We start from the raw sequence: 20621 nt of genomic DNA on the forward strand, positions 1-20621 counted from the left end.
TATCATGAGGGACGACCACCTCACCCGCCTCACAGGAAACCTGCTACAAAACAGGAGCTTCTTTGTTGAGTTCCAGGGCCAGAGAAGCAGATGGCGGAAACAGAAGAACGGCCTGCCTCCGGGGAGCGTGCTTGCTCCATCCATGTTCCACATCTACACAAATGACCAGCCACTGCCAGAAGGGACAGAGAGCTTCATCTATGCTGACGATCGTGCCATCACCGCTCAAGCAGGGAGCTTTGGGATAGTTGAACAGAAGCTCTCCGAAGCTCTAGGTGCTCTTACTGCCTATTACAGGGAAAACTAGCTGATCCCTAATCCATCTAAAACACAGACATGCGCCTTTCACCTTAAGAACAGACAAGCATCCCAAGCTCTGAGGATTACCTGGGAAGGAAGGAATCCCACGGGAGCATTGCAGCGCACCCAAATCCCTGGGAGTCACTTTGGACCGTGCTCTGACCTACAAGAAGCACTGCCTGAACATCAAGCAAAAAGTGGGTGCTAGAAACAATATCATATGAAAGCTGACTGGCACAACCTGGGGATCACAACTAGACACAGTGAAGACATCTGCCCTTGCGCTATGCTACTCTGCTGCTGAGTACACATGCCCAGTGTGGAACACATCTCACCACGCTAAAACAGTGGATGTGGCTCTTAATGAGACATACTGCATTATCACGGGGTGTCTGCACCCTACACCACTGGAGAAATTACACTGCTTAGCTGGTATTGCACCACCTGACATCCGCCGGGAAGTAGCAGCCAATAGCGAAAGGACCAAGGCAGAGACATCTCCAGCCCATCCCTTGTTTGGGTATCAGCCAGCACGTCCACGACTTAAATCAAGACATAGTTTTCTAAGATCTATAGAGACACTCACTGGAACACCTCAGCAAGCGAGAGTCCAAAAGTGGCAGGCCCAAACCCAGCACCTCAATCAATGGCTGATACCCAATGAGAGACTCCCCCCTGGGCACACAGAAGACTGGGTGACTTGGAAGGCGCTGAACAGATTGTGCTCTGGCACCACGAGATGCAAAGCCAACCTTAAGAAATGGTGCCACAATGTGGAATCCAGATAATCTAGTTCAAAGCAGGTAAATCTGGAAGTTATATGGCAGTGTAGAAGGGGACTTGGAGAGGAGCCTTAGGATCAAAGTACTGACCTTTTCCACTCGGAAAGTGATCTCTTTGGAGGAGATCTGGAGCACGGGGGCAATGAATTGGCAGGAGACGTCGACCGTCATGATGCACTCCTTCCCAGACTGCTTCCCTATGATGGCGTGGCAAATCAGCCTCTCCTGGATGACCTGGGCACGGAGGGAGAGATCACGTGTCGGGAAAAAAATGACAGAGATAGGTGTGTGTTTTATAGTTTCCTCCTTCCTTTATCACGCCCTCCCTATGCTGCACATTGCACTGATTGACTCAGGGCAAGCTATAAAAATCAACCCAAACATTGCAGAGTCTTTAATCAGTAGTTAGCAGAGTTTTTCTGCACAGTCTCTGACCTTGTGCTGCTCACTGTTTTAAGAAAACATTTTGGATTTCATCCAAACTCATAGTACTTAATCTTGCTTTTGTAGAGCTATATACACATCAAGATGCCCTGATCTCCTATTGGTATACATGCACACTCATGACGACGAGAATAATGGCACATGCTTGCTACTGACTTCTAAACACATAGCTTCTCACCATCAAACAGTGACAACAAGCAATGGTACAATTCTTGTCATGCCTGTCACATGGCCATGACTCTGTTCCACATCACCACCCACTTAACCCTTCAGTGGGTGTGTGACCACATGTTCATTAGAACTGTATTTTCCATCCAGTTACAGGCAATGCATTTCTAATGATACAATTCTCATCATGCCTATCGCATGGCCATGACTCAGTTCCACATCACCACATGACCACATGTCCATTAGAACTGTATTTTCCATCCAGTTACAGGCAATGCATTTCTAATGATACAATTCTCATCATGCCTATCACGTGGTCATAACTCAGTACCACATCACCACCTACTTAACCCTTCCGTGGGTGTATGACCACATGTCCATTAGAACTGTATTTTTCCATCCAGTTACAGGCAATGCATTTCTAATGATACAATTCTCATCACGCCTATCGCATGGCCATGACTCAGTTCCACATCACCACATGACCACATGTCCATTAGAACTGTATTTTTCCATCCAGTTACGGACAACGCATTTCTAATGATACAATTCTCATCATGCCTATCACATGGCCATGACTCAGTTCCACATGACCACCCACTTAACCCTTCAGTGGGTGTGTGACCACATGTCCATTCGTACGGTATTTTTCCATCCAGTTGCAGGCAATGCATTTCTAATGATACAATTCTCATCATGCCTATCACATGGCCATGACTCAGTTCCACATGACCACCCACTTAACCCTTCAGTGGGTGTGTGACCACATGTCCATTCGTACGGTATTTTTCCATCCAGTTGCAGGCAATGCATTTCTAATGATACAATTCTCATCATGCCTATCGCATGGCCATGACTCAGTTTCACATCACCACCTACTTAACCCTTCAGTGGCTGTGTGACCACATGTCCATTAGAACTGTATTTTTCCTTCTAACAGTGCATTATCTACCCAACATCACGGTCAGTGCCCAGAATGGAAGCCGAGGACAACACAAGTGGGTCAGTGGGTCAAATGGGCAGTTTCTCCTTCTGCCTGCCCTTCAAGATCCTATTGTTGACGTACAGGTCAGGAGAAGAAGCTGCTTCTGTTCAGCATAACTTTTTGCTTTCTGAATGCAAATTGCCTGATGCCAGTTGCATAATTTCCCCTGACATCGAGAGGAAAAGGTTCTCTTCGAGGTCTTCTGCAGCTCATTAATTATGCATTTTAAATGTTTAAAGTAAATCTTAGTCCGTGTGCATCACAAACTCCCATCCTGGACCAACAACCGCAGAAATGTCTGAAACCCACGAGGCTCAGCAATACCAACAAGCGTCTAGTCTGGAAACAACCAAAATGGAAGACATGCTTGCAGCGAAAACACAAATCCAACAACCAAGGAACGAAACTGAGAGGCACTGAGCCTGGATCAGGCCCCACTCGTCTCGTTTGTATAATGAGGACGGCTTCTGCTTCAATGGCATTTGGAAGCAAAGCGTATGGTCACTATAGTAACAAGCAGGAAGCTCTAATGATGTGGTTACAGCATCTTTTGATGCTCCAAGCAACCCTTGGAAGCAGCTGCTCGTTTGAGAAGGCAATTAAGGAAGAATGTGCAATGCTTCCCTGCAAAAGGGAAATATGGGCCAGAGCTCCTCTCTAGCTAAAGGTCAAGGTTTCCGCCTGACGTTAAGCCTAGTTGTGTCTGACTCTGGGACTCTGGAGCTCATCTCCATTTCTCAGCCAAACAGTCAGCATTGTCCATAGACACTTCCAAGGTCATGTGGCCACTGGCATGAGTCTATCATTCTATGAGCCTATCATTCTATGAGTAAGATTCTAAGAGTCTAGACTAAGGTTCTATCAGTCTATGAGTCTAAGGTTCTATGTACCTATGAGTCCATGATTCGATGAGCCTATCATTCTATTAGTAAGATTCTAAGAGTCTATGGTTCTATGAGTCTATGGTTCTATGAGTCTATGGTTCTATGTGTCTATGGTTCTATGAGTCGGTGGTTCTATGTGTCTATGAGTCTATGATTATATGAGTCTAAGATTCTATAAGTTTATGAGTCTATCATTCTATGACCCTATCATTCTATAAGTAAGATTCTAAGAGTCTAAGGTTCTATCAGTCTATGGTTCTATGAGTCGATGGTTCTATGAGTCTATGAGTCTATGATTAGTCTAAGATTCTATGAGTTTATGAGTCTATCATTCTATGAGCCTATCATTCTATGAGTAAGATTCTAAAAGTCTAAGGTTCTGTGGGTCTATGGTTCTATGTGTCTGAGTCCATGATTCTATGAGTCTATCATTCTATGAGTAAGATTCTAAGAGTCTAAGGTTCTATGAGTATGGTTCTATGAGTTGATGGTTCTATGTGTCTATGAGTCTATGATTATATGAGTCCAAGATTCTATGAGTTTATGACTATCATTCTATGAGCCTATCATTCTATGAGTAAGATTCTAAGAGTCTAAGGTTCTATGGGTCTATGGTTCTATGTCTCTATCATTCTATGTCTCTATCATTCTATGAGTCTATGGTTCTATGAGTCTATGGTTCTATGAGTCTATGAGTCTATGATTATATAAGTCTAAGATTATATGAGTTTATGAGTCTATGGTTCTATGAACCTATCATTCTATGAGCCTATCATTCTATGAGTAAGATTATATGAGTCTATGGTTCTATCACTTTATGAGCCTATCATTCTATGAGCCTATCATTCCATGAATAAAATTCTATGACTCTATGGTTCTGTGTCTATGAGTCTATGGTTCTATGTGTCTATGAGTCCATGATACTATGAGTCTATGATTCTATGAACCTATCATTCTATGAGTAAGATTCTATGAGTATATGGTTCCATGAGTCTCTGGTTCTATGAGTCTATGATTATATGAGTCTAAGATTATATGAGTTTATGTGTCTATGGTTCTATGAGACTATCATTCCATGAGCCTATCATTCCATGAGTAAAATTCTATGACTCTATGGTTCTGTGTCTATGAGTCTATGGTTCTATGTGTCTATGAGTCCATGATTCAATGAGTCTATGATACTATGAGTCTATGATTCTATGAGTCTATGATTCTATGAGCCTGTCATTCTATGAGTAAGATTCTATGAGTCTATGTTTCTATGTGTCTATGAGTCTATGGTTCTATGTGTCTATGAGTCCATGATTCAATGAGTCTTTGATACTATAAGTCTATGATTCTATGAGCCTATCATTCTATGAGTAAGATTCTATGAGTATATGGTTCCATGGGTCTCTGGATCTATGAGTCTATGATTCTGTCTATCATTCTATGAGTCTAAGGTTCTATGAGTCTATGGTTCTATCATTCTATGAATCTATGGTTCTATCAGTCTATGAGTCTACAGTTATATGAGTAAGAGTCTATGAGTCTATGGTTCTATCAGTCTATGAGCCTATGGGTTTATGATTCTATGAGTCTTAAGATGCTATGATTCTATGAGCCCGTGTTCGTCTGGTCCTACCTTAGGGGTGTCGGAAGAGCCCTCCAACTGCATGTCCAGGCTCTGTCCCGGGATGAGCTCCATCCGGAGTGGCCGGAGCTTGAAGACAGGGAAGGGGGAGTCGTCCTTGGCCTGACGGGAGGGGCCCGTGCCACGGGCGGAGGGGCCAATGGCGGGCAGGCTGGCAGCACGCAGGCGGAAGGGGCGGAAGCCTTCGGTCATCCAGTAGAGCTGGTGGGTACGGCGGCCGCGGTTGGTGATCCGGAAGCGGTAGAAGCAAGGGTCCAGGCTGGGGGAAGGGCAGAGGAAGGGCAAAGGTCAATAACATGGTGGCAATGAGCAGAAAGCACACTGTTGCTCACTGAAAGGATTGGCATGCTGTCCTGACATCTATATATATAAAATGGGAAAGGGTGTTCAACGGGACAGCAAAACGCGAAAAAACCCCAACGAAAACTCACCAAATTTGCCGTGCACATACCTCAACCCACAAGGTATGCACAACACTCATCAAAATTCCAAACAACATTTCAACAAACTCACAATTACAAAAACCAACTGAGCATGCGCACTGCCCAGGGGAAGAAGGAGGATGGGAAAGAACGGAGAAAGGAAGGAAAGGAAGGAAGGAAGGAACGAAGGGAGGTAAGTTGTATGAAGGAAGGAAAGAGAAGTTGAGAAGGTATATGAAAGTAGAAAGGTAGGAAAGAAAGAATACAGAGAGAGAAGGAGGATGGGAAAGAAGGGAGAAAGGAAGGAAGGAAGGAGGAAAGGAAAGAAAGATAGAAAAAAAGAAGAAAGGGAAGGTGAAGGGAAGGTGTCAAAAGGAAGGAAGGAAAGAAGGAAGGAAGGGGAATTTGGGAAGGGGAAGAGAGGGAAAAAAGCAAAGGAAGAAGAGAAAGGGAGGGAAGAAAAGAAAGAAAGAAAGAAAGAAAGAAAGAAAGAAAGAAAGAAAGAAAAGGAAGTCTGGAAGTCAAGAGTGAAGGAAGGAAGGAAGGAAGGAAGGAAGGAAGGAAGGAAGGAAGGAAAGAGATAGAGAGGGAAGAAAGGAGAGAAAGAGGAAGGAAAATAAAAAGGGAGGAGGAAGGAAAGAGCAAGAGAAGAAAGGAGGAGAGAAGGAAAGAAAAAAGGGAAGGGAGGAAAGACGGAGCAAAGGAAGAAGAGAAAGAAGGAGAGAAAGAGGGAGGGAAAGAAAGAAACAAAGAGAAGGAAGGATGGGAGCAAAAAGCTAAGGAAGGAAGTAAACAGGTAGAGAAGGAAGAAAGGAAAGAAGAAAAGGAAATGAAGGAAGGAGTGAAAGAAGGAGAGAGGGAGGGAGAGAAGGTTGGCCACAGCAACGCGTGTTGGGTAAAGCTAGTATAAATATACTTGGATTGACTCAAGTCTAATGCGCCATCAAATCTAATGCGCAGCTCCACTTTCAAAACCCTGAAATTCAAAAAAGTATTTGCAGGCAAATGTAATGTGCAACAAGCAGCAAAAAAATGCACTCTCTGTCATTTGGCCAAAATAGGTGTGCCTTAGATCCTAGCATTGCATTGCATTCTGCCATTGCAATTGAATTAGAGATGAAGACCCTCCAAGAGGAGTTGCTTGTGCTCCGGAAGCAGCTTCCCCTTTTGCTTTGGTTCACCACTGAGATTCCCATAGTGTGCAAATCTAATGCACACTCTGATTTCGGAAAGCTCATTTAGCCCCAAAAGGTGAGCATTAGAGTCAAGTAAACACTGTATCTCTGGGGCGGAAACAAAACAAAACCCATAACATCAGGCAATGTCAGGATTATTTGGTTATGCATGTGTGTTTTTCAATGTGTTTCTATGTAATTCAAGATGGATTCTATTCTGTTCAATTGTGTATTAGAAATATTGTGCTGAGGCAGAGGAAATGTAACCTTGACAGAAATGAGATAACGTGTTCTCTGGCTGGGAAGAAGAGGGAGGATCTGGTCTCAGCCAGAACTCAGATAAGCAGATGTTCAGAGACTGTTGTTTTTGCCTAGTGGTTCCTGTCTGTTGCTTGCTATGAATGGATGTGTATAGATGTACTTAGTAAACTTAGCTTTCTGTTGTAACTAAAAGCTTGCAGAGTCCTGATTTCTGAAATACAGTGTCTGCTGATCTAGCAATCCTTCCGCTGGCAAAGTTTCAATACTCTGACAGGCAAGACCACCACACAGGCGGGATCATCCAAAACATCTTAAAGTAAACACTGAAAGAAATTCAGTAAAGACATGAGAGGTTGCTTACCTGTAACCGTAGTTTCCCTACGTGTCTGTGCTGTGAATGCGCACTAATGGTACTCTCTCTGCGCATGCGCAGTCTCATCCGGAATCTTCAGTTGAATTTTAAAAGAAAAAGCGGTTGGCCCCGCGCACACTCCCCAAGATAGCATAAATAGCCCGCGGCAGGCCAACCGCCTCCAGATCTCTTCATCCGCGCCTTACAGCAGCAAGCCGGATCTTCCTGCCGTTCAGAACGGCTATATTTCACATATTATTATTATTATTATGTCCCTTACAAAGGGTTTCAAACGTTGCTCTGCCTGCCAGAGTAATTATCCCGATAATGATGCACATTCCCTGTGCATCGCTTGCTTGGGTGAAGGACATTTATCTCAGGCCTGCTCCATTTGTAAGTCCTTCACCCCACAAACAAGGAAGAACAGAGAAATTCGTTTAAAAGCTGCCCTGTATGAACGGGCACTTCTTCCTGTGATAAAATCCATTGAGCCAAGAGATAAAAGCTTACCTGGGCTGACGTCCAAAACGAAGCCGGCGAAGAAAGCTAAAAAAATGAAGAATGTCGAGGGCAAATCCACCTCGGCAAGGCTCCCTACGCAAGCGGCAGGATCCATGGCCGCAGCCCCTCAGCTGGCCCCTTTAGCTGAGAGGGGAGAAGAGACTCCTCCACGTGGCTTTACCATTGCAGAGGAGCCGGCAGGAGCCTCCGCTCGCCTCGTGCGAGCACAGGAGGATATTGAAAGTGAAAGAGAGCCGAGATCGGCTGCAGCACGCCCCGCGCGTGCGCGGGAGGAGACCGGCGTCACGCCGCCGATGCCGACGCTCTCGGCGCCGGCTCCTCCCACTGCCCAAGGGACTGCCTCAGAGGAGGAGCCAAGGCAAGCAGCCTATGAAGGGCTCCTCCTTTCAGCTGGCGCGAGTGCTGGGGATTTGAATCGGCACCGCGCGAGCTCCGCACAGCCTTCCACATCGGGGATGCCAGGCGCTGGGGCCCCGAGTCGGCGCCGTGCTCGCGCTCCATCCCGTAGGAGCAAGGGCAAGAGAAGGCGTCGGGATCGATCCAGTTCCAGTGACTCCTCCTCCTCCTCCTCTTCATCATCCAGTACCTGCTCTGATTCATCCTGCTCTGCTAGGATGCGCAGGCAAGCACGTGCAAAGAAAGTGAAGAAAGCCTCCTCTTCAAGGCTTTCCCGTCGGGATGGTAGAGAGCTCCCCCTCCCTCACCCAGGATTTTATGAAATCACACCTCAAGGGAGATTCATCTATTGTGGACCACCACCACCTATGCCTCCTACTCAAGGGAACTTACGTCCTCCTAGGTGTCGTAATGAGGACTATAGACTTGACAGACAATTAACAGAACGAGAGACAATCCCTGGGTGCATGAGAGATGAGCGTCAGGGATGTTATTATTCCCAAAGGGGCACACCGTTGCCATCTGTCTGTGAGGATCACCATCCAAATGACATTATTGACTCAGATGCTTCTGTGGAGATGATGGAGGCCCCTGATATAGGCAATGATAAGGAGCCTAATGGGGACCGTATGGATGACTTTAATAAATTTGTGCAAATGATTGGGAGAATGATAACTGCATTAAGCATTCCTGCTCCCAAACCTGTTTCTACAGTAGAAGACCATATGTTTACTCCTGAGGAACAAGATACTTCCTCTCCTACACTACTCCCAACATTGCCATATTTGCTTAAGTTGACAAAGGTCCCTGACATTTCCCCGTCAATTGCCCCAGCAATTCCTAAGCGGGTTGACCTTTTCTACAAAGTAGACCTTTCATCAGCAAATTGGATTGCCCGCCCCACTGCTCCTAATACGGTAGTGGCGGAAGCAGCTAGGTCTAGAAGGCCTAAAAAATTTTCTGTGTCACCACCAGACAAGGAAGGCAAAAAGATTGATTCCCTCGGGAAGAAAGTGCATATAGCTGCGGGGTTATTCGCTAGGATGGCTCATTACGCCACCTTTATGAGCGGATACCAGAGTTTTCTCTGGAACAAAGTCCTACCTTTTATTCATCTCCTGCCTGCTGAAGACCGCCGTCTTCCTAAGGCTTATCAAGAAGAAGCCCTTATTCTTTCTAAATTTCAAAAAACTTTTGCCAAACATATGGCTGAGACATCTGGAAAACTCTTCGCCACGGCCACAGCCATACGTCGTCATGCGTGGTTGCGTGCTTCTTCGTTATCAGAGGAGAGTAGGTTGTTGGCAGAAGACCTTCCAATGCATGAGGAAGGTCTTTTTGATCCAGCAACGGATGAAAAAATTAAGCATTCACGTGAGGTTATGCAGGCAGCCAAATATCCCTATCCATATTCTTACTCTTGGCAGCCAGGTAGCCAGCAGAAGCCTCGTTGGCAGCAATCAGCCCCCTTTTATCGTAAGTCCAATTATAGTGGATACAGTGCAACCCAGAACAATCGGAATGCTTCAACAAAGTTTCAATATAACCGTAGGCAGAGCTTTGGTGCAAAGCCTAGGTACCAACCATATAACCAGAATAAGGTTAAGACTGCGGGAAATCCCAGGCGTCGTCTTTGACGATCCATCTGTTTCTGTCCCGCAACAGTTAGGCTCTTTTCAGCCTGAGCCTTCAGAACTAGTTGAGTGTTTTCTATTTAAGGATAGGCTTAGGCCGTTTGCACGGTCTTGGGCCGCAATAACGACCGATAGTTGGGTCCTCCAAATTGTTGAGTATGGTTATTCAATAGAATTTAAATCTCGGCCCCCGTTGGGACAGTTAAAAGTTACTCCCGAATCCCCAGCACTGCTGGAAGAGATTGAGAAGTTATTGAGTAAGGGCGCGATTTCGCGCGTTCACTCTTCAATGTTCAACAGGTGTTATTTTTCTCGTTATTTTTTAGTAACCAAGAAAGGTGGAGGTTTGCGTCCAATACTAGATTTAAGGGGAGTGAACATGTATATTGATTCGAGAAAGTTTCGTATGATTTCTCTCCCTATGATCCTTCCCTTTTTAAATAAAGATGATTGGTTCGCATCAATTGATTTAAAGGACGCATATTTTCACATTTCCATAGCTGAACACCACAGGAAATATCTTGCTTTCATGGTTGGAGAAAGGGCCTTTAATTTTAACGTCTTGCCATTCGGCCTTACTACGGCTCCTAGAGTCTTCACAAAATGCATGGCAGTGGTCGCTGCCCACCTCAGGACTAGGGGCATTACGGTGTATCCGTATATAGATGACTGGCTGTTAGTAGCGAGCTCATGTGACCGCCTACGTGTGCATGTTGACACAGTTCTCTCTCTTCTCCAGTCTATAGGTCTTGTGGTGAACAGGGAAAAGTCCCATCTAGTACCTGCCCGCAGAATTCAGTTTATTGGAGCCGTCTTGGATTCAACTTACCAGAAGGCATTTCTACCGGAGGAGCGTTTCGAGTCACTCAAGTCCCTGGTTGTGCAAGTCCTATGTTCAGGGGAAGTGTCAGCAAAGACAATTCAAGTACTACTGGGGCATATGGCCTCCACAACAGCGGTCACGCCATATGCCCGCTTGCGTTTCAGAACCATCCAGAACTGGTTCCTGTCAGTGTTCCGTCCTGGCATAGACGACCCCCATGTGCGGTTTCGCGTGCCAGAGGAAGTGCGGACCTCCCTATTGTGGTGGACAGAACCTACCAATGTTACTGTAGGCCTGCCTTTTCAACCTCCCGAACCGTCAAAAGTTGTCACGACGGATTCGTCTTTAAGAGGGTGGGGAGCGCATTTCAATGGTCTCACTGCCCGAGGTCTTTGGACTCCAGAGGAGGCCAAGTTCCATATAAACGTACTGGAACTGCTCGCAGTGGAAAAGGCACTAAAATCTTTCGAGATGGAATTGTTGGGCGAGGTAGTGCAGGTGATAACGGACAACACAACGACAATGTTCTATATAAACAAGCAAGGGGGAACACGGTCCCAGACTCTGTCAAGACTGACAATGCGTATCTGGGACTGGTGCATAGCGAGAGAGATCCATCTGATGGCCGTTCACCTCCCAGGGGAGGAGAATGTTTTGGCGGACACGCTAAGCAGGACACCCATTTCGAGCCACGAGTGGTCTCTCAGTCAAGGGGAACTCAATATGATCTTCGGGATCTGGGGGGTCCCGAAAATAGACCTTTTTGCATCGAGGGAGAACGCGAAATGTTCCCTCTTCTGTGCACGCAGAAGAGCCAATCTAGCGCAGGGATGTCTGGGGGATGCATTCCTTCTCAAGTGGTCAGGAGATTTCCTTTACGCGTTTCCTCCGTTTCCCCTGTTGGCGAAGGTCCTTTCGAAATTAAGGAGGGACAGAGGGAACTGTATTCTGGTGACACCATGGTGGCCTCGTCAACCATGGTTCTCAGTTCTTCTCGGGATGTCCAACGGGAGGTACAGACGTCTGTCGAGCAGGACAGACCTCCTGACCTTACAGGATGGAAGGGTTTGCTACCCGGACGTTCACGTGCTGAGGCTCACTGCCTGGAGGATTGCCCCAGATCATTAGATCTTACCTTAGGTTTGTCTAGTCCAGTTAGGGCTATTTTAGATGCGGCACAAAAACCGTCTACTAAGCGTTCTTATGTTTATAAGTGGGCTCGTTACACAAAGTATATGTTGAGTAGGGGCTGCGACCCTGTTAGAGCTCCAGTTTCAGTAGTGTTAGACTTTTTGATTTCATTATCTGACTTAGGTTTGTCTATCTCATCATTAAAGTGTTACCTCGCAGCCATCTCATGGTACAGAAGGAAAGAAGGACTGCCCTCCCTTTTTGGGGAATATTTAGTTAAACTTTTCCTCAAAGGCTACGGGAATGTCAAACCAGCAGTTGCCCCTGTTATTCCCTCATGGAATTTGGAGATCGTGCTATCATCTCTTCAAAGTGCGCCTTACGAGCCTATGGCCACGTGTGATATCTCTCATCTTTCCTGGAAAACTTCCTTTCTGGTGGCAATAACGTCGGCTCGGCGCGTTAGCGAACTTTGCGCACTTAGATCAGATGAACCATATCTCCGGTTCCACAGGGATAAGGTAGTGCTCCGTACAGACATTGCCTTTCTTCCCAAGGTAACATCACATTTTCATATGTCACAGGAGATTATTTTGCCATCCTTCTTCCAGAACCCGGACTCCCCTTTGGAGCGTAGTCTCCATTTGCTTGATGTCCGCAGGGCTTTGGCGTTCTACCTTAGTAGAACTAAAGACATAAGAAAAACTCCTAAGTTATTTGTGAAGTATAGGAAAGATTCTTGCGGTTCTCCTGTGTCATCGCAGCGTCTATCCTCATGGATAGTTTCTGCAATCAAGTTGGCTTACCAGAAATCTGGACGTGAGATCCCATCTGCCGTGAAAGGACATTCCACAAGAGCAGTATCTACTACGGCAGCATTTTGGAAGGGTGTGCCCTTGGACGCCATTTGTCGAGCTGCCACATGGTCGACGCCGCTGACTTTTGTTTCACATTATAAGCTTGATTTGATGGCGAAGAAGGATGCGGCGTTCGGTCGAGCAGTGCTTTTTTCTGCGGTGGCATGACTCCCGCCATCCAAGGTGGGTAGCTCGCTAGTCTAATACCAAACGCATTTCAAAGCCTGCGGCCACAAAAGGACATCATGACAGGCTCCACCACATTGGCCTTTACCCAAAATGACAATATCTGTGGGACGACTGAGGCAGCTGCTTTATCAATGGCCCTGCCTCCAGCCATTCGTAAGCTCAGTGTGTCCAGGGAGGACATACGAGTACACTATATAACAAAACTTGAAACATTTCCTGTTTTTGTTTTGAAAGTGTTGCTCCTGTTTAGTTGTGCGATCCTAACTTTGAAAGTAGTTGTTGTCAGTGTGTGATTCATGTATGATGTGTGTTTAAAAGTAATTTCATGTGATAGGATTGTGATTGCAAACTACATCCTGTATTGCCAGGATGTAGTTTGACACAGAAGGGTTAAACAGCAAAAGTAGCAAGCTGTGAGAATGTGACCCTGAGTTCTTGCTCTGTAATAGATTAGGGAGTGCCAGAGATGAACTTCCTTCCAGCTGCAGTTTGTATTAGTTCCGATCTCTTTCGGTTTGTGTTCTTCACGTCTGTCTGCTGATGGTGTATGTTGTCTATTTTGAGCTGCTTAAGTAAAGCTGAAAAACTGCTTTTACTGGAGACTCCAGAGTCCATTATTCTGAGCTTCTGCGATACTCTGCTAACGTTAACAGTTGTTACATTCCAGAAACTTTGTTTTTGTGGCTAGGCTACCACAAACAAGGTTGAATTGATTTGCGAAACTAGTGTAAAATGTGCTATGGCAGGATGATGTCCCTCCCACAAAAACAAAGTTTTGCCAGTTTAATAAACTTTCCCCATGTTTTTATAACACCCGGAGGGCCGAAGTTTGCCCAAGTCTGGTATATAATAATAATAATAATAATAATAATAATAATACCTCTACAACTTGGATTGATTCCAAAACTGCATTTGACTCACTGCCACATTGTTGGATTATCAAATATCTAGATATCATCGGGGTTTGGGAAAATATTAGAAAGTTCACTGAAAATGCATTCATTGGAACTTGTGCCACAAACCCCATCTGCTTGCGACAAAGAACTGGTGGGATCACAAGCTGGAAAAAGTTACAGAAAATGAACATGTCAAACTCCTCTGGGATTTCCGAATTCAGACAGACAGAGTTCTGGAGCACAACACTCCTGACCTCACAATCATGTTAAAAAAACAAAGTATGGATTGTCGATGTTGCAATCCCAGGTGACAGCAGGATTGCAGAGAAACAACAGGAAAAGCTAACACAATATGAGGATTTAAAGATCGAACTGCAAAGATTCTGGCACAAGCCAGTCAAGGGAGTCCCAGTGGTGATTGGTACACTGCCTAAAGACCTTGGCCTGTACTTAAAAACAATCAGCACTGACAAGATTACCATCTGCCAGCTGCAAAAGACTACCTTACTGGGATCTGCATGCATTATTCGCCGATACATCACACAGTCCTTGGGAAGTGTTCAACGTGTGATCCAATACAGCAGCCAGCAGAGTGACCTTGTTTGCTGTGGACTCGATTTGTTGTGTTTCAAATAATAATAATAATAATCATCATCATCATCATCATCATTATCATCACATGCAAGGGACCCCAAGCGCGTACCAGAAGTGAGGGCCCAGGTCAATGGCCGGTGCGAAAGGCTTGTCAGTGACGATGGTGGTGCCGATGCCTGCAGCCTGGACGGGGATGATGCTGGACATGCTGTCCTCAAAGGCCAGGTGGACCTTGTCCTGGAAGAGCACCGTGTCGTTCAGGTGAGCGATGAGCAAGAGCGAGACCTCTGCCTGCGGAGGGACGATCCCGCTGCTGGGCTCGATCCGCCACAGAGAATGGGGCCGGGCCTGCAAGACAAGACGAGAGAGGGTTTGAGCCAGCGGGATCGGATCTGGGGTTTTTTGGAGAGATAAAGAGAGAGGCAAGGAAGGAATTGTCACACCTCAGAGTAGAATCACCTTACTTAAGACACCAAAGAGCGAGCACACAGGCAGTAGTCTTTATGGTTTATTAAAGTAAAAGATAAAAAGTTCAAAAAAGTAAAAGTATAGTTCCAAAGATCAATACAAGGTGACACTGGAAAACAGGATCCATGAAGACACAAGCAAGGCAAAGTCCCATGAGAACATGACAAAGTCCTGAAACCATGAACATGAAAACTGCAAGATAAATCCAAAGTCTCTTGGCTGAAGGGAGAAGTTGCTCTGACACGGGGGTATTTTCAAACAGCCTGTTTAATACACTTTGGAAAACATGAAGGCGTTCCTCTGGCCCTTGGCCACCCTCTCTCTCTTGATAGCGATTCTCATACGCCTTCAAATCTTAAATTCCAAGCATTCAGCTCAATCTAAAGCTCTGGCCTCATCAAAGTCAATCTGTTCGTTAGTGCTTTCTTGCTCATTATCTGGCTGAGAACAACTGTCCTCCCTTCCTGAATCAAAATGCACTTGGCTCTCAGTAGTTTCATTATCAACAGCATCATCACTTGCTGTGGGAAACAACTGAACTTCTGCACCTTCCTTGCAGAGGCGGCCCTAGGTAATTTTCAACGGTAAGCAAACAGTATTTTGGCGCCCCCCCCCCCAACCAGTCATTGATATATATTTTCTGTTTGTCGTGGGAGTTCTGTGTGCCATATTTGGTTCAATTCCATCATCGGTGGAGTTCAGAATGCTCTTTGATTGTAGGTGAACTAGACATCCCAGTAATTACACTTGCCACACTTGCTCCCTTGCCTGGCCCGCTTTGGGTCCAGAGGCGTGCCTGAAGACGCCGGCGTGTGCATCAAAAGTCACCTCTTCTCCTGACTTTCTCCTCAGCCATTGGGAACAAGAGAGAGAGAGAGAGAGAGAGGTGGAGATGCCCACCTTTCCTGAAGGTAGGCGCAAAAACAAAGGAGGGAGCGGAGGTGGGAGATACCTCCAGCCGGAGGGTCTCTCTCTCTCTCTCTCTCTCTCTTGGTCCCAATGGCTGAAGAGAAAGTCAGGAGAAGAAGTGACTTTTGGTGCACATGCTGGGGTCTTCAGACATGCCTCCGGACCCGAAGTGGGCCAGGCACAGCGGCTCCGCCCCTTGGCCCACTCACAGATTGGGGAGAGGAGAGGAGGCGGGTGGAGTGCCGGGGGATCGGGAAAGGGAGCCGGTCATGGGGAAGGGATCGAATGTGGAGAACGATTGAGCACCGGCTCTGCTCGCGCACCCGGTGGCCAGGTGGAGCAGGAACGAGAGGGGTGAGGCGAGGCTCAAGGACCCGGCCCCTTTGGGAAGAGGATCACCCGGCAGCGAGGCAAGAAAGCCGAGGCTCCCCCCGGACTGCTAGGGCTGTTGTGAGCTGAGGGGGCGCTTGCTCCTCAAGTGGCGGTCGAGGGGCATTTACAGAGGCGCCTCTGCGCCCCTGGCAAAAAAAGTGTTCTGCAACCGCTTACTTCGTGTAATGGACGAGCCACCCATGCTACCTCGTCTAACACAGGAACATCATTGTTTTGCACCTGACTGTGAATCTGAATCCCATCATCCTCATCCGAATCATTGACACTATTACTCTGAGATTCCAGCTGAGTCACAACAGGAATAAGGGCAGTCAAGGACTCTGTGGCAGTTATGGGCAAATATTCCTGGTGCCTTCGGGTCTTTCTCCAATCCTAGTGAAAATCAGTTGGAGGTGAAAAACAAATGCTAAATCTACACTGCACAGCTATAACACTTTGGCACTGCTTTCACTGCCATAGTTCCATCCTGTGCAATTTTGGGATTTGCAGTTTCATAATTCTCTCGTGAGCAACAGTGGTATGGATAGGCTAAATAATAATAATAATAATAATAATAATAATAATAATAATAATATACCTTATTTATATTCTGACCTATCTCCCCGAGGGGACTCAGGACGAATAACAGAACACATATATGGCAAACATTTGGTGTCGTTATACAATTAACAAGGACAGACAATACGCAAACAAAGGTAAGGGCCCAGATCCCCCCAAGCGGATCCCCAGGTGCCACTCACCATCTGAGCCTCAAACGGGGCCGGGATGACCGACTGGTTGGCCAGGGAGAGCACCCGGGGAACGTCCTGCAAAACTGGGATGCTGCCAAAATCCAGCTCGGCGGGATACACGTACACAACGGGGCCTTCGCCAAAGGTCACCAGCTGGAGCTTCTGATCAACGAGAGGGAGGAAGACAAAGATGGAGCATGAGCTGTTGGGCGAGCATTGCCCTAAAGGATCCGCCCAGGACAAAATGTTTCAGATCTGAGCAAAGAGGGCAGAGGAGGGATTGGTCGGGCCCCACCAAAAGGCAAAAGATCAGAGGACCTTTCTTTTTTGACCAAATTAGGAGATGGACATTCAGCGGCTTGGGAGGTGGACATGGCCAGACCCCAGAGGCTTCCTGTTTCTGCTTCAGTTCTTCCATCCTGACGCTGGGAAGGCCTTTGGTCTTGCACACAGTCTTTGGGGGAGTTGAACATTAGGAAGAGGGAGCAAGCTTCCTTTCTGCTGCCCTTGAAACTAGGACTCTATGAAGCCAAAGCTTCAAATTACAGGGAAGGAGATTCCACTTAGGAAGAACTTCCTTCCTGTTCAACAGTGGAACCCTCCGCCTCAGAGTCCAGTGGAAGCTCCTTCCTTGGAGGCTTTTAAACAGAGGATAGATGGCCATCTGTCGGGGGTGCTTTGATTGTGCTTTTCCTGCACTTTGGTTTTCAATGAATCTCTCAACATCGAGTCTTAAGCAGCTCAATCTAGTTTGTAGCTGCCACAAAAAAAAACAACAACAAAGTTTTGGAGTGGAACGACAACTTTCTGTTGGAGTTCAGCCTGTGATTGTGTTTCAGGATAAAAGTCTCAAGTTTGGGATGTGTAGTCAGATGAAGCATCATTTAGAATCACACGAAGTTCTCATCCTTGCTTTGAAGTTTCATGCTAAGATAGTTCTTGTTCATGGTTTTAGATTCCTGGATTTCATGATTGCTTACCCAAGCCTTTGATCAATATATTCCTGATTTTCTGGATTGTATTGGAGATGTGTGGACTTTGCTTTTCTGAACGTTGCTGAACTCTACTTTGGACTAATTTGTTCCTGCTTATCTTCTTCCCTAATTGGATTTACCTATTTCTTCAAAGTGCTTTTTTACTTTGCTGCTTTTTTAACTTATCTTCAATAAAAGATAAACACCAATATGTGGTGTTTAAAATCAGAGGGTTATTTCTGTTCCAGAGTGCAAGACTTTCAAAGTAAGGACTGCACAATTAAACAGGAATAACACTTTCAAACCAGGAACAGGACATTTTTCAGATTGTGTTACATAGTGTGATGAGGTAGCTCTTTGTTTCTCAGGTCACATTTAGAGCTGGGTTAAGTCACAGGTGGGCACTGGCTGGGCATTCCCCTTCCGGATACTGCATAATGCACACATTTTGCAGGTGAAGCTGTCCTCCTCCTCCTCCTCCTCCTCCTCCTCCTCCTCCTCCTCCAGCCAGAGCCCATATTCAATCAGTCAATCAGTCAGTCCATTCCTACAGAAGCCACTCACCAGAGGTAGGTCTTGGTCCCCAAAGATGGCAACGAGGGCCGTAACCTCCTGCCGCCCTCTCTGCTGGACCTCCAAAGTCAAGGGGATCTCCACCGTGGAGTGCGGATAGACGATGCCACAAGGTTCAGGGCTGGAGTGCAAGATGGCAGGAGACTCCGTAGGCTTCTGCAAGGGGAGAAGAACAAGGCCACCATCACAAGGACCCACAAGGCGCTTTCCAGCTCAGCAACATGGCTTTCTCAAGTCAATATTTCCTGACTTTGCTTTGGCCTCGTGTTCTTTGTGCAACCCTTTAAGAAACAGCTCTGCTTTGGGGCACATTTCCCAACTGGCATCATAAGGGACTTCAAGTGCTCGCTCTCTTTTCCCTCCCAATCCCATCTGTAGTGAATCTTACCTAGTAGGCCAGAAAGGAAGCCTGGATGACAGTATGGCAATCCTCCATTTTGGGAGTGGATGCCAGGGAGGCAGCCATCTTGAGTGAGGATAGATAGAAGAGGGGAGGAGTTCGAGGTCTCCTAGGATTAGCTAGAAGAGTTGGGAGGAACCAAGTTTTAGGAGGGAAAAGATTTCAGCTTCTGTGGGAGTTGAGAACTGGGAGCTGGTGGGTAAAGAGGTGTTTTTGAAACTGGGTTTTCAGAGAGAGAGTGTCTGTGTCAGACAGTGCTGTTAGTTGACATGAGAAAGGTCAGACAGCAACCTGATTTCTTGTGGGAGTTAGCACAAGAGATTAGCTCTCTAGGCTGAATTAGTTAGCAGGAAGAACTCTGGGAAGAGTTAGCTAATAACTCAGGGGACTACCTAAGATAGGTTAGTCAGAACTCATTACTGTTTCTCTGAAGTAGAGTGAGGGTTTTTTTGTTACTAGCAGCTAGATCTGTTTGATTAGCTCTGTCTGTAACTAAGTGAAGAAACTTATTCAAGCAACCATCAAACTGAAGTACTTTTGTAACAAGTCCCACTTTTTGTACCTCTCAGAAGTAGTTAGTTGTCTGTTTTTATAAATAAAACTTTTTTTTCTATTTAACTTTCAAAAGATCTCTATTGCGCATCATTCAATCATCAAGTCTTTGTGCTAATTCCAGTATTTTTAACACCTTGTTACTACAGAAAAAGCCTCTTAACAAACAGTCATTTTGGGAGCCAGGGGAAAAACAGTGTTGGCAGGAGTGGGGAAAGTTTACCTCAAATACTCATTCTAAAATCCTAAAACTACTTAGGTTGGTGGCAGCTTTAATCCAAAAGAAGACTAAAACACAAGCAGTGTTCACTCTACCAATACACATATCTAACAGCATCTCACTACCATATTGGAGGCACAGGGGTGGGATTTTTGGAGAAAGAAAAATCTTTGAGAAGGATCCATCCTGCACAGCCATAATACTAATTAGCCTCCAGCCTCGAGTCACTGGTTGTGATATAATCCCTTATACTGGTGTCCAGTGGTGTGATATTACATATAATCTTGTACAGTGGTGTCCAGCTGTGGGATATATAATATTTCGTTATAATTGGTGACACGCCGCGTGATCTATCACAATACTATATCTCGATCCTTTATACCATCCTCCATGGAAGTTCCCCTTTTCCCAAAAGTGGAGACCCTCCTCCAGATCTCCAAAGCCTCCCCTGCTGAGCCTGAAGGTAACTTCCTCTCTTGCCGATGAAAGCAAGATGAAAATACATAATACACATATATTGGAAAATATATATTGGATGTAACCATATTAGAAATAGGAATTAGAATATATATATGAAATCACAAAGGGATATGTATGTATGCATGAACTTCACTTCACTTGGGAAAATATTCTCTTCTTAAAAGCTGCAAAGTAGATGCCACAAAGAGGCCAGGGTCCAGGAAAGGAATGTCTCTGGCAAATATCAAGAGACCCTTCCATTTCGTACCAAGCAGGGCTTATCATAAGATTAACGAGCCTTGCTATCAAGAGGCTTCTTCAGGAAGGACTTATCTTAAGATGGAGGGAAGTTCTTGCTATCAGTAGACATTCTGGTGCTATGGGTTACAAGATGGTCCACTAATAGCAGCTCTTTAGGTAAAGGTGCTCAATGGAAGATTAAAGGTGTTGAAGTTAAAATAGGCTATTGAAGGCAATGTAAAAGTGAAATTTTG

The 20621-nt window shown here is 45.8% G+C and overlaps 1 protein-coding gene across 1 annotated transcript in view; it reads right to left on the reverse strand.

The window, feature by feature from the left end:
• The window catches only part of HYDIN (HYDIN axonemal central pair apparatus protein), a 226597-nt gene that overhangs the window by 150429 nt on the left and 55547 nt on the right, over positions 1-20621 (reverse strand). Inside the window, exons 16-20 of the mRNA XM_067470916.1 lie at positions 18488-18652; positions 16959-17111; positions 14558-14796; positions 5188-5455; positions 1173-1316 (exon numbers count right to left, since the gene is read on the reverse strand). Of these exons, the coding sequence (XP_067327017.1) occupies positions 1173-1316; positions 5188-5455; positions 14558-14796; positions 16959-17111; positions 18488-18652 (969 nt within the window). The remainder of the gene's footprint in view (positions 1-1172; positions 1317-5187; positions 5456-14557; positions 14797-16958; positions 17112-18487; positions 18653-20621) is intronic.

The sequence above is a fragment of the Anolis sagrei genome, chromosome 8, assembly GCF_037176765.1.
Source record: "Anolis sagrei isolate rAnoSag1 chromosome 8, rAnoSag1.mat, whole genome shotgun sequence".
NCBI classification, from domain to species: Eukaryota; Metazoa; Chordata; class Lepidosauria; order Squamata; family Dactyloidae; genus Anolis; species Anolis sagrei.